This window comes from Solea solea, chromosome 9 (assembly GCF_958295425.1).
Source record: "Solea solea chromosome 9, fSolSol10.1, whole genome shotgun sequence".
NCBI lineage: Eukaryota > Metazoa > Chordata > Actinopteri > Pleuronectiformes > Soleidae > Solea > Solea solea.
Genome location: NC_081142.1, coordinates 9,242,019 through 9,254,038, shown reverse-complemented (window position 1 = coordinate 9,254,038; position 12,020 = coordinate 9,242,019). Strand labels below are relative to the sequence as shown.

At 39.4% G+C, this 12,020-nt stretch overlaps 1 protein-coding gene across 4 annotated transcripts; it reads left to right on the top strand.

The window, feature by feature from the left end:
* The first annotated feature begins 1,016 nt into the window (after positions 1-1,016).
* On the top strand, positions 1,017-11,548 carry acot11b (acyl-CoA thioesterase 11b). 4 transcript variants are annotated; one of them, XM_058639406.1, is made up of 18 exons: positions 1,029-1,046; positions 1,136-1,178; positions 2,173-2,271; positions 2,369-2,560; positions 3,210-3,279; positions 3,912-3,972; positions 4,052-4,153; positions 4,248-4,383; positions 4,475-4,628; positions 5,850-5,969; positions 6,115-6,253; positions 6,370-6,425; positions 7,736-7,802; positions 7,899-7,982; positions 8,284-8,417; positions 9,001-9,132; positions 9,284-9,410; positions 9,761-11,548. In XM_058639406.1, exons 4-18 carry the CDS (start codon positions 2,371-2,373, stop codon positions 9,908-9,910), a joined length of 1,722 nt encoding a protein of 573 aa, XP_058495389.1. In that variant the 5' UTR covers positions 1,029-1,046; positions 1,136-1,178; positions 2,173-2,271; positions 2,369-2,370; the 3' UTR covers positions 9,911-11,548. The 4 variants fall into 4 exon arrangements, with proteins under 4 accessions (XP_058495387.1, XP_058495388.1, XP_058495389.1 ...); XM_058639407.1 differs by having other exon boundaries at positions 1,031-1,046; positions 2,151-2,271; XM_058639404.1 differs by having other exon boundaries at positions 1,017-1,178.
* The last annotated feature ends 472 nt before the right edge of the window (positions 11,549-12,020 follow it).

Below are 12,020 nucleotides of genomic sequence, written 5' to 3'. Positions count from 1 at the left end.
CAGTATTCTGTGTGTGTGTTGAGAGAACATCACTGTTTAATTGCTTATTAAAGAAACGATGGAGGGCTTAGCTAACATTTTGAATAGCCATGTACGCCCTGCTCTCACACACTTACGTGTCTGCCTGTCTGTCTGTATTGTGGCAATGTAAAAAATAAATATGCCAGTTTCAAATTTGCTAATTTGAAAGTTGCACACCTCCAATGTCACTTTGTCACCCTTGAGGGTACAATACCTCAGTTTGGGAATCACTGATTTGATGAATGAGAAAAAAGTGCCAAACAAAGTGAAACCAAATCAAGAAGTTTAAGATTGGTAGTATTTTTTTCATGTATTTGAGCGCATGCTGGCAGGACTGCCCCTCCCTAAACACAGAACACGCACTGTGCTAGGGGTGACGGTAGCTCAGTGGTAGGTTTGATGTGTCCTTGAGCAACTGCTGAGTATGAAAGATGAGTGATAGAAAATGTGCTGTACATAGATGCGCTGTATGAGTGTGAGTGAATGGGTGAATGGCAAAACTGTAGTGTAAAGTAGCTTTGAGTGGTCATCAAGTCTAGAAAAGCGCTATATAAATACAAACCATTTAACCGTTTTCATGGTAAATAGGGCCTCAGGGTAGAGCAAATTGGGCGCTGCACAATATGAGACGCACGAAAGGCCGCCAAGCCAGTGTTGTTGAAATAAAAGTATAAACCATTATATATTTCAGATTTATTTTATTTACTTCAGGTTCGTTTCAGGTTGAAGTTATTTTCATTTGACTCTTCTTAAAGTTTCATACTTTTTCTACATTGTCTTTTTAAATGGCATTTTGTTATGTTGTGATTTTGTAAATTGTGTGTGTGTGTGTGTATGGGAGGGGGGCAATTTAAAATTCTGCCTAGGGCCCCAATTTAGCCAGGGTCGGCCCTGCATGCCAGATAAAACGGCGCATAGACTTAAATCTGTAACTGCAGTTCCACCTTAAAAAGGGGGCCAGTACTGAGTTACGCCCCCTCCTCCTCCTGTGACAGTGGTGAAAGTCTTTAGTAAAGCCGCTTTGTGTGTGTTTATTATGAAGTTGTGTTGAAATAACAAGATTTTTTTTCTGCTCTTTCAACCGAGTGCTAATTATATGTTTTGGGCAACGCAGGTGTTTGTCTCGACTTCATCTGCAGCACAAACTCCCAACTTGTGTAAGTATTTTTGAACTTGTTGTTGCTGTTGTTTCACTGTGTATTTACTCGTGACAGTGTGTTGTTGTGAAATAAACAACAGGGTCACTCAGGTAACGCGACAGCATGGTCGCCTGATACTTTTATTTCTGTGCAAGTTGCAGCAAGAGTGCGTGGTGAAAGTGTCGTTTCTGTTGAAGTGATTTTAAAGGTCACTGGTGCAGTGCCGGTCCTCGATCATAGGAACGACAGGTGACCCAGTCCTGGCACTGAGGAGGCTTTTTCCATGAGAGAAAATGAATGGATTTAATCATGAAATAACCTTAGAAATGATGAATAACACCACTGGACTTTAGTTTCAATGTTACCAAGTTACCAAATAACAGAAAAGTAGAATAATTGTGCACAAATTGTATTAACTTGTTTCCATCAAAATCAGTATGTTTATCTATCTTAGTTAATCAGTGCTACACATTTTGAATTGTACTGTCCAATCCAAACCATTTCTATATATATATATATATATATAAAGCACTTTAACAGTAACATTGAATTACACAAAACAAAACAACAAGAAAAAAAAGTGTTATTTCCTCTGCTCTGTTTCAGTCTCAACCAATATTATATTGTAATTTCCATGTAAACCTCATTTGTTAATGGACATGACAGTACTGATTCATGTGGCACAAAATAAATCAGGTAAATCAGGTGACAGCATGAACTGACACTGACATAGTTTGATATGTAAGTATTAGATCAAATAAGTTTTGCCCTTAATCTGTTGTTGTTGTTGTTATTTGTCTTTTTCTTTGCACATTATCACATCATGATACAAGATGTGGACAAACATGACTAACATTGTTTTGTATTACATTGATGTTTTTACATATATACATTAGTTTCATTTATTAGGTGAACACTGATTGTATAAACAGGCTTAAATAGATTTTATAAGTGCTGGTCTGGAGCTTAATTCCAAAAATCTGGTTTCAGTTTGGACATGTTGATATTTCAGTGACTTGTCGATGACTGGGAACGCTGTTTTCTTCTTGGATTTTGAAAGCAACAGGCAACAACAATAACTTCTGTGAAGTTCTTGCCATTCACTTTGCAGGTAATGCAGGCTCCTATAAACGTTGTTATAGTTAATTTAAATGGACACCGTCATGGTTTGGCTGTAACTCACCTTTCTGTGTCTGTGCACCTGTGAGACATGATGTCTGAGGGGGAAGATGTCGACACACTGCTGGACCCTCTGATCATTGAGGAAAGTGGGGAAGTGTACAGAAACCCCACTGAAGTAAAGATGAGTCAGATTGTGCTGCCCTGCCACGCCAATCACTGTGGGGAGCTGAGTGTCGGGCAGCTTCTGAAGTGGATGGATTCCACAGCGTGTTTATCTGGTAGGAACATCTCAGTTTCTCAAGTGTGGAGTATGAATTGAAATCTGATTTTTAAGCCTGCATAGCCTCATACCTTGCTCATATTCAACATATACAACTTTTTCCCCTGCTACATTTCACTGTATATTCACTCCTGTACATGTTGTGTGACCTTTAAAAAGTGGCGTAAGCAAGGCAGGGTCACCGTAAAAAGCATGATATATCCACAATATCTTCACAACTGTGTGTGTCTTTCTTGCGAGGAAACTGTTTGTCTCAGGATCACTAATGTGAGGACATGCAACATCTGAAGGATCTTAAGGGTTAAGATTAAGGGTTGGGAATAGGCACTTCATTTGTAAATGATATAATTGACGCTCTCTTTGAAATTTATTGTGTTCAAATAATTGCTATAATAAGTCCCTTTTTAATTTGTTTCAAAGCTTCACTTTTCACACCTAAGCAGTTTTGCAATGTTGATAATTTACAGAGCATGAAAAAATGATAAGACGTTAAGGCAGTCTGCTGCAGTTGTGTGCATTGTAAAGGGTATTACCGCTATTTAGTGTGACTTCATAACCATATCAGCACACATTGACAGATCAAAAGCTTTCGGACCCGCTGATGCTTTCTGCTGCACTAAATATTTGTATAATCTCTCCGCTCCCAGCTGAGAGACATGCAGGTTGTTCCTGTATCACTGCCTCTGTTGACGACATCCACTTTGAACACACAATTGGGTAAGGTGCTTACCTCAGTGCTGCTGAGACGGAAAGCATTTTAAACACTGTCTATGGGGGAGGACAAATGGGGTCACGTGAAGTCCTCGGATACAAAGGGATACAAATACTGACCTTCGAGTGAGCAAAATTCTGTAAAAAAACAAAACACCTGGGTGTTAAAGGTCCAGTTTGTAACATTAGGACATGTTTATTGGCAGAACTTGTATATACTACTCATAAGAATGATTGTTTGAGTGTATAATTTCTTTAAAACAAAAATGCCTTAGTGCCCTGCTGCACAGAGATCGTCATCTTGCACTGCCATGTTTCCAAAGCAGCCGAAGCTTACAATGTAAATATAGACCAGCATCCTCTCTGGTATGCTAAGGCCACTGTAGTTCCTCGACACACTTGGGAAAGAAAAGAGTCAACTATTTATTACGGTCTGCAGTCCCACCATTAGATTTGACAAATTCTTAAACATAGATCCTGTACTTTTACATAATGACAGCGGCTATATACAGTAGCTACTTTATGTCAAATGTTTTTTTCTTGAAATTATCTTCACTCATAGGCAGTAAAAACACTGATGAGTGAACTTAATGTCTCAGATTGTGTTTGATAGTAAGGTGTCTGTCTGTCTGCTGTAGGTTGGGAAAGGTTGTCAACATCATAGCAAAGGTCAACAGAGCCTTCACGTCCAGTATGGAGGTTGGTGGGCGACTTCAGGACAGTGATTATATGTGGAATTTCTTTTTTTAATATAATGAAGTGAATCTTTTCTCCTCAGGTGGGCATACAAGTGAATTGTGAAGACCTTTACACTGCCAGGCAGTGGAAGGTTTGCCAAGCCTTCGCAACCTTTGTTGCCAGACGAACTGAAGCTGGAAAGGTAAGAGACAAAAAGACACAGCACACGGAGATAAGTGCAACTTTTAAATATTTGTTCACAGTCACCCCTGAAACTGTGTGTGTTGTTTTCACAGGTGCAGCTGAAGCAAGTGTCTCCTCACTCACAAATGGAGCAGATGGAGTACAGCCTGGCAGCGGAGAGAAGGAGGATGAGGCTCATCCATGCTGAGATCATTACAGATCTACTGAGCAGCAGCACAGCTCAATTGGGTACAGACCGAGTGTACAAGGGTTTATAGCACAGCACTTGGCCATATGCCTGCACCATTTAAATAGCTGCTTGGTTTTGTTCTCCCACTAGGAGAATGTCAGGAGTATCAGGGCGCTGTGGCAGCGGAGAGGACACGAGTGGAAAGTGTAGAGCTGGTGTTGCCTCCACATGCAAATCACCAGGTTAGCACCTTTGGGGGCCAGATTATGGCCTGGATGGAGAACGTGGCTACGATTGCAGCAAGGTACACACCAAACATTTATAAAACTGAAATAAAAAAAATGAATCAATCTAACTTCACTGGTGTTTAATGTAATAATTAAGAGGATTTATTGACAAAAATGGGTCATAGTATAACTGTATAATGGCGTCTTTCCACTGCACAGTACCAGCACGGCTCAACTCTATGTTTTTTTTCTTTTGCTTTTCCATTAACGATAGTACCTGGCGAGTTTCCAAGCGAGCTGAGCCGATACTAAATGTGACGTCAATAGACTGCCGAGTGTCAGTTTGATTCCTGTGTCGGATGTTGACACAGGAATGACTTTTCCAGTGCCGAAATGTAGATCAGTTAAAAAGACTCCAACGTTTAGCAAAGACATTTCTAAAATCTCAACAGTTAACCCAGCGACCCCTTCCATCATATTTCAGTTCAGTGACTGTGTCATGCAGGAAGTACTGAACAATTCTGTCAACGAATCCTTTCAATAACTGATTCTAATGATTCAGTACACTGAAAACAACTGCTTAACTAGTCACTAGTTTGTGTGTGTTGCGCATAAAACGTCATACGGGCAGTTTCATGCAGCCATGCTATGATGACTCAGCTCACGTTGAGGAGGTATTATAGTCATGGAAAATGATACCAAGCCAAGTAGAGTGGAGCCATGCCGAGTCATGCTGGAACTGTGTAGTGGAAAAGCACCATAAGAGTATCATTACTTGGAAATACAAATGATTTGACCTTTATTTAACCTGATGCATAAACCAACCAAGCAAAATGAGGTAATGGCAGAGCGTGGAAGATTAGAGAGAGTTCTAGAGTTTCTGGTATGCAAAGACCGGTGTAGTCCACTGACGCGTTTGGGAAAGCCAGGGTTGAGCAAAGGAGTCCTCTGTTTGTTGCACTCTACAGTCTCACCATTAGATGTCACTAATTCTTACACAATAGACCTTTAAAGGGAACTGCTTGCTGAGGGTTAGTTGAGAAAACCACTAGTCCAGCTAGTGGTTTTCTCAACTAACCCTCAGCAAGCAGTTCCCTTCTGGTATGAAAATCTACCTTCCAGCTCCTTCGAAGCTCACAAAGGAACATGCTATATTTCACCACTTACATAATGAAGAGGTGTTATTATGTGTGTGACTAGTTAATTTTCCTTGTGTCTTGCCAGTAAACCACCGCAGAGACATTAATAGGTCCCGTGCCAAGGTTATTCTGCTGTAACTTATTTATATTTTGATCTAGTCGCTTGTGTAACGCACACCCAACCTTGAGGACCATTGATATGTTCCATTTCCGCGGACCGTCTCACATTGGTGACCGACTGGTTCTGAAAGCCATTGTTAACAATGCCTTCAAGGACAGGTGAGTATTCAGACAGTGACAGTATAAGATAACTAACTAAACTCATCTGAATGTTTACAACTGAGCTATATAATATATAGTGTGGCTTTGTTGTATGCAACGCTGTGTTGACAACTCATTTGCCCACATATGTGATATGCTCTAGCATGGAGGTGGGAGTGTGTGCTGAGGCCTACCAGGGTGGGGAACCTCTGCGTCATATAAACAGTGCTTTTATGACCTTTGAGGTGCTGGACAGTGATGGTAAACCACGCACACTGCCACGAATCCGACCTGAGCCTGTGGTGAGTTGTCCAAGTGTCTCATTGCTGCCCCTTAACCAAATAATACAGCGACAAAGGTCACATAATGAGCATCCTTGATTTCCGACTCCAGTAATATCCTCTCACATGATTGACAGGATGGAAAAAGACGCTATCAAGAATCCGTCGCAAGAAAGAAGATTCGCCTTGATAGGTAAGTATATCCGTTCAAGCCATGTTTTGTTATTGGTAGAGCAAGATTGATGTATCAGAAGTTTTAAAAAATTTTTGTAGTCTGTGTAGTCTTTGGCTAAAGTATGTATTTGGTTTCTAAAACACTTTTTATCTGAATGGTTTGTCCTCACGGTACTGTACTAAACATGATCAATCCTTTTGTTTGGACCAATAATGAATACAAGTCTTTTCTTTCACCATTTTGATGTCATAGGATGTAAGAATATATTCAATAGCCACCAGGAGGCAACTCTGCTGGTTACAAAAACAACACTGCTTGAACAGAAGTCTATTGGATAATTAGCATACTTCACTCTTGGTTTATAACGTCAGTAAACATGTTTCCTATTCTCTATTTTCGGGTCTTCAATAGGATATGATGTCAATTTGTAAGCTATGTTTCAGTTTAGAGGAAACTAGACTATCACTGTACATATAAGTGGACAGTGGTTGTTGGCAAAACGTGAACATGGTGGCAGCCAAATTGTGAATATCGAGGTTTCAGAAACAGGAGTTTAGCTTTGTATGGGTGCAATCACTGATCTACCTGTGCAATGCTTTATATGTAATATTAATCTCTCACTCGGCCTAAACAGTACAGTATGTTTTCTGTGTGTTTTGAGGGCGGAGCATGGATAAAGGGGATGGGAGGTACCGGTTGCAGCATAGCCTGCCCTGGCAACCTTTTCATACTTTAAAGCTTTAAGCTTTAAATGCAAAAATTTTTATGTCTTAAAAGAAGGTTATTTTTTTTACAAAGTAAACTTATTTGTGTAAAAAATGTGGTTTGAATGAAACTGGGTCACATGTCATTGAAGAAATAGTTCCTATAATACTGCATCACAAAGCAACATTGTCTGCATAAGCAAACACCAAAAACATTACAAAAATGCACGGATAAACATTTTCAACTAAGACGATCGTGATAAATGATGTTGTATAATGCAAGTGAATCAATATAAACAGTGTCATCAGTGCTGAGTGTGTCCAGTGTTGTGTGACAGAATCCATTGTTTACACTGCTCTGCAGCAGCACATGACTTGGCAGAGCAGCGTATCACAGCTGAGCAGACTTTGGTGCAGAGTCTGTCAAGCATATTAAGTTCATTGTTTGACTGTAAAACACTGAGCCTCCCGTATAACCATTATTCCACTATTTGATACTCAAATGTGTAGGATCATACTGCAGCTGCCAGCTAGAAAGAAAAGGTTAATAATGGCCCTGATGGTTGGTCTTTATGTTTTCACTGGGATCCCACTGATTGTCATCGCTGCCCTTCATGTTTACAGGAAATACATTATCTCCTGCAAGCAAACTGAAGTTCCTTTGTCTGTACCCTGGGATCCAAGTAACCAGGTATTGTAATTTCTGGAAACACGCCATATAAAGATAACCAGACATGGACTCTATTTAAGTCTATTATATCCAACAGTTCTTTTTTATTTTTAACAGATATACTTAAGCTACAACAACGTATCAGCACTGAAACTAATGGACACCAGAAGCAACTGGGTATTAACGTGTGAGAAAAATAAGGTCAGTGTTGTTTATGTTACTGTCCAGGATATGGCTTGTTAAATAGTTACAGCTGCTCAGATTCAACCAGGAACTCTGACTAGAAAATGCATCGTCACAGTGGTTGTACACAAAAAAGGCTCATGAAAGTTGGAAGTTGAGACCTAAATAAAGCCACTGTCAATACGTCTGCAACCAGCAATTAATGTGTTGTATAGTTTTGACAGCAAACTTGACACAAGCACATTTAATTCCTGCCACAAATCTACATTTAGACACTAACCCAAACTGTTTTTTTGTGGTTGCGCATTATCGCTCATAGGTCAGACTCTATACACTAGAGGAAAACCACACGCTGTGCTTCAAGGTGGAGATGCATGTCAATGTCGCAGCAGAGCAGACGTTCCACCTACTGTCAGACCTCAGGAGGAGAAAAGAGTGGGACCCACATTACGAGTCAGTAACTCTTTTTTTTTTTACATCGTCTGATGCAGAGAAACTTATGCTGCAGCAGAATGTACTCTGATGCAATAAGTCTCCAGGGCAAATCTTAATCCTTAAAGCGAAGATTTATTTGACAATATTAATCATGTAATTCCTTGTCATTTTTCCTGAAATTAGATCTATGGAGTTGCTGTTTTTTTAAATTACATCCTGAATGTGATTAAAACAGTTTAGATCAAAATACACAACAGAGACTAATGTGCATTTAGAGATAGTTGCTCACAGATGATGATGGCGGCATGACATTGAACTGAAAGTGAATAATGAATAGTTACATTTGAAATACAAAATTAGAGAATTTTTGTAAGTGAAATAAGTATATGTCATTATTTATGTGTCTATTCTTAAATGTAATATAATAATATTTTAAATGCTTGGGCACCAGTAGATATCATGATTACAGCAGTAGTACAACACAACGGTAAAGTCACATACCGTGTTCATTTTATGCACTTGTCTGAAGTGTTTGTGACGAGTGTGGGACGTAAAGTTTATTGGCGATGCTCATTATTATAATTATTATATTACTTTACAGCGAGTGTGAGGTGATCCATCAGGCAGATGAGGATGACACCTTGTATCGAGTCGCTACACCCTCTGTTGGTAAAGGGGCCAAAGGCAAGGACTTTATCTTACTGGCGTCCAGGAGGAAACCATTTGATGCCAGGTGAGCCATGCCAAAATATTGTATCATAAACATTTGGAAAGTTTGTTCGTCATTTACAGTCCACCTCATATATAAATATGCTAGAGTGTTATTGCATTCCACCTGTTTTTTATAGCCTTGTGATGCTTTCCCACATTTCTTTCCCTCTCAGAGACCCATATTTGATCGCTCTGCGTTCTGTCACCATGCCCACTCACCCTCCCACTGTTGACTATACCCGTGGAGAGGTGCTGTGTGCAGGCTTCACAATCTGGGAAGAGTCCAGTTCTGTCACCAAGGTTGGCCAAATGACAGGGTCACTCAGTCTGGCATGCACGCTTCTTGCTATTCGCTTATGTTACAATGGAAAGCAACACAGCTACAAGAGTTTCTTACATACACAAACCGCTGATGTTGTTGATGATGACAGTGACTCTACAAGACTCATAAGTTAAGACATACTGATATATATACTAGTGACATTTGACTGTTTGTTGAGGGATATGTTGCTTATGGTCATATAAAATGTCCTTTAACTGCATTACTGGTGGTATAGCGATGTTGTTTTCTGAACTGAATGAGACATTACATACACAAAAGGCGGATGTGAAGGTTGGATGAACCATAAGTGACCTTTGTTTTCTTTCAGATCACCTACTACAACCAGGCCACACCTGGTGTCCTCCCTTACATCTCCACAGACATCGCGGGCCTCTCATCCAGCTTTTCCAGTGCTTTTTCTGCCTGCAGCCACTTTTTGGAGGCCAACAAGGACAGCCTGCCTGCATCTGTACTGTGATATAACTGCTGAAATAAACATGGAGACGTCATCTTGAATCATATGGTACCTTCACAAATATGCAGAATCACCCATGTCACCCATGTCATGGACACTGATGTTACCCCAAACCATCACACATGCTGGCTTTTGTACCTTTGATTGATAACTGTCTTGATGGTCTTTTTCATCTTTGAATTGAACATCTGTTTCTCTCAAAAACAAACTGAATCTTAGACTCCTAATGTTTTCCATGACAATGATTTTGCTCACTGTCCATCACTGTAGCATGACGGTTTCTCATATAAACCCACCTGAGGGCTTGATGTTCATGCACATTCAGCAGTGGTTTCTGCCCTTGGGCTTTATCCACAGAGATTTTCCCCCAACTATCTGTATTTTATGATATTTATTATAAACTGTAGATGGTAAAATATTGTTTAATTGACCTTAATCAATCTTGCACTTTGACTTTGAACTGGCAATTGTTCCATGTTTGCTCTTGCTTTGGTCGATGCTGCTTTTATAATCAATTTTCATTCCCCCCGTCCTTACTTATTATCTGTCAACTTGCTCATTGTGGAACATGTTTTTCTTCATTGTGTTTCAGTGTCATATTAGATTTTTTTTATATACAGTAGTAGCAAAATCCAATAACGTATCTGTTGAATCAAGGTTCAAGCGATTATTACATACTGTAGTTGTAGTTTATTTTGAGAAAACACCCCAACTTTAAAAAAAAAAGAAAAAAAAAGGGGGTTTGTATATCAAGAAGAGCCTATTAGACCTCACTTGTTGGGGTACTGTGTTTTTTTTGTTTCTTGTTTAAAAAAAAACAAAAAAAAACTGCAGTTAAGTGCAGCTGTGTTCACTCAGATTATAAACATATTGGCAATGAATTTTTTTGTTTTGAGTCAGTATATTATGATAAAAACTTTTGTGCAATAATACTGGATGGGTCAGTCTATCACACGTGGTATATCTTAAGTTTTTAACACTAATCTATTGTAATAGGGCAGACTTGTCACATAGGGATGAAACTTGCCCATAAATTTATAAAGATATTTGATTTTGTTTTAGATTATTTTCTACCTCAATGATTAAAGCTTTCAACCTGTCTGATTTGACTTAAAAACATAATTTAAGATGTACAGTATATTTAATGTAAAATCTCAACTTTATTTTCTAAACAATAAATAATTTAAAGGTGAATACTTGCATGTATTTTATTATATGTGGACATTCAGTGGCCAAGTCTCTCACATAACGACTCTTATTGATTTAACTGGAACAATAAACACATTAGACCAGTGGATTGTGCTCATTTGAGTGGTTTGTTGTGTTCACCTCCGTCCCCCTGCATTCTTACCATTCCTTAACCGGTTTTTATGACTGAAAAGAGGTACAAACACAGCTTGCACTAACTGTATATCCAACTGATTCTTGTGTTGCAATAGATGCACAAAGCTGCCAGAGAACTAAGCTGTGTAACTAAGCTTCGAGGCTAAAAACAGTTGGTAGCTCTGCTGGTTTTCCACGTATTGTGTTTTCTCTGTGATCATCCTGTTATGCTCTCAACTGTTTCCTCCAGACAGCAAAACAAGAACAAGAGTGTAATCTGTAACATGATCTGCATTAAAAAAACAAATTCTGTTTCAGCACTGTGTGGACTTTCAAGTAAAGCAATGACATACTTTCAGACATGTGCTAGTGAATAATCCTGTAAAATAAATCTAAATGGTCGTGGTAGAAGTGTCTTGTGTGGTTTGGCCTGCAGCTCAGTGCGCTCCTTGCCAGGTTGCATTGCTCTGCATAAACATGTTGCCTCTGGAAGGCAAGCTGCCACCTGATGGCAGTCAGTCCTCCTCCTGAGTGTTCCACTCCTGATGGAGCTTTGACTTAACGGACATTTACTGAATATTAAGTGTGGTTAGAGGTGGTAAAAGACCAGACCTGTGCCCTGGGGGCAGCATTTCACTGGAACTGGAACTTGTTTACCCATAGCAGTACGACAGTGGTTGGTCTTCGTCTGGGAGGTATTTTATCTTTTTAATGTGTCTTTGTCATTTATTAATTAATGTATTTAACTTAAAAAAGAAAGAAAAACAACTTTCACATGCAATGGCTCCGC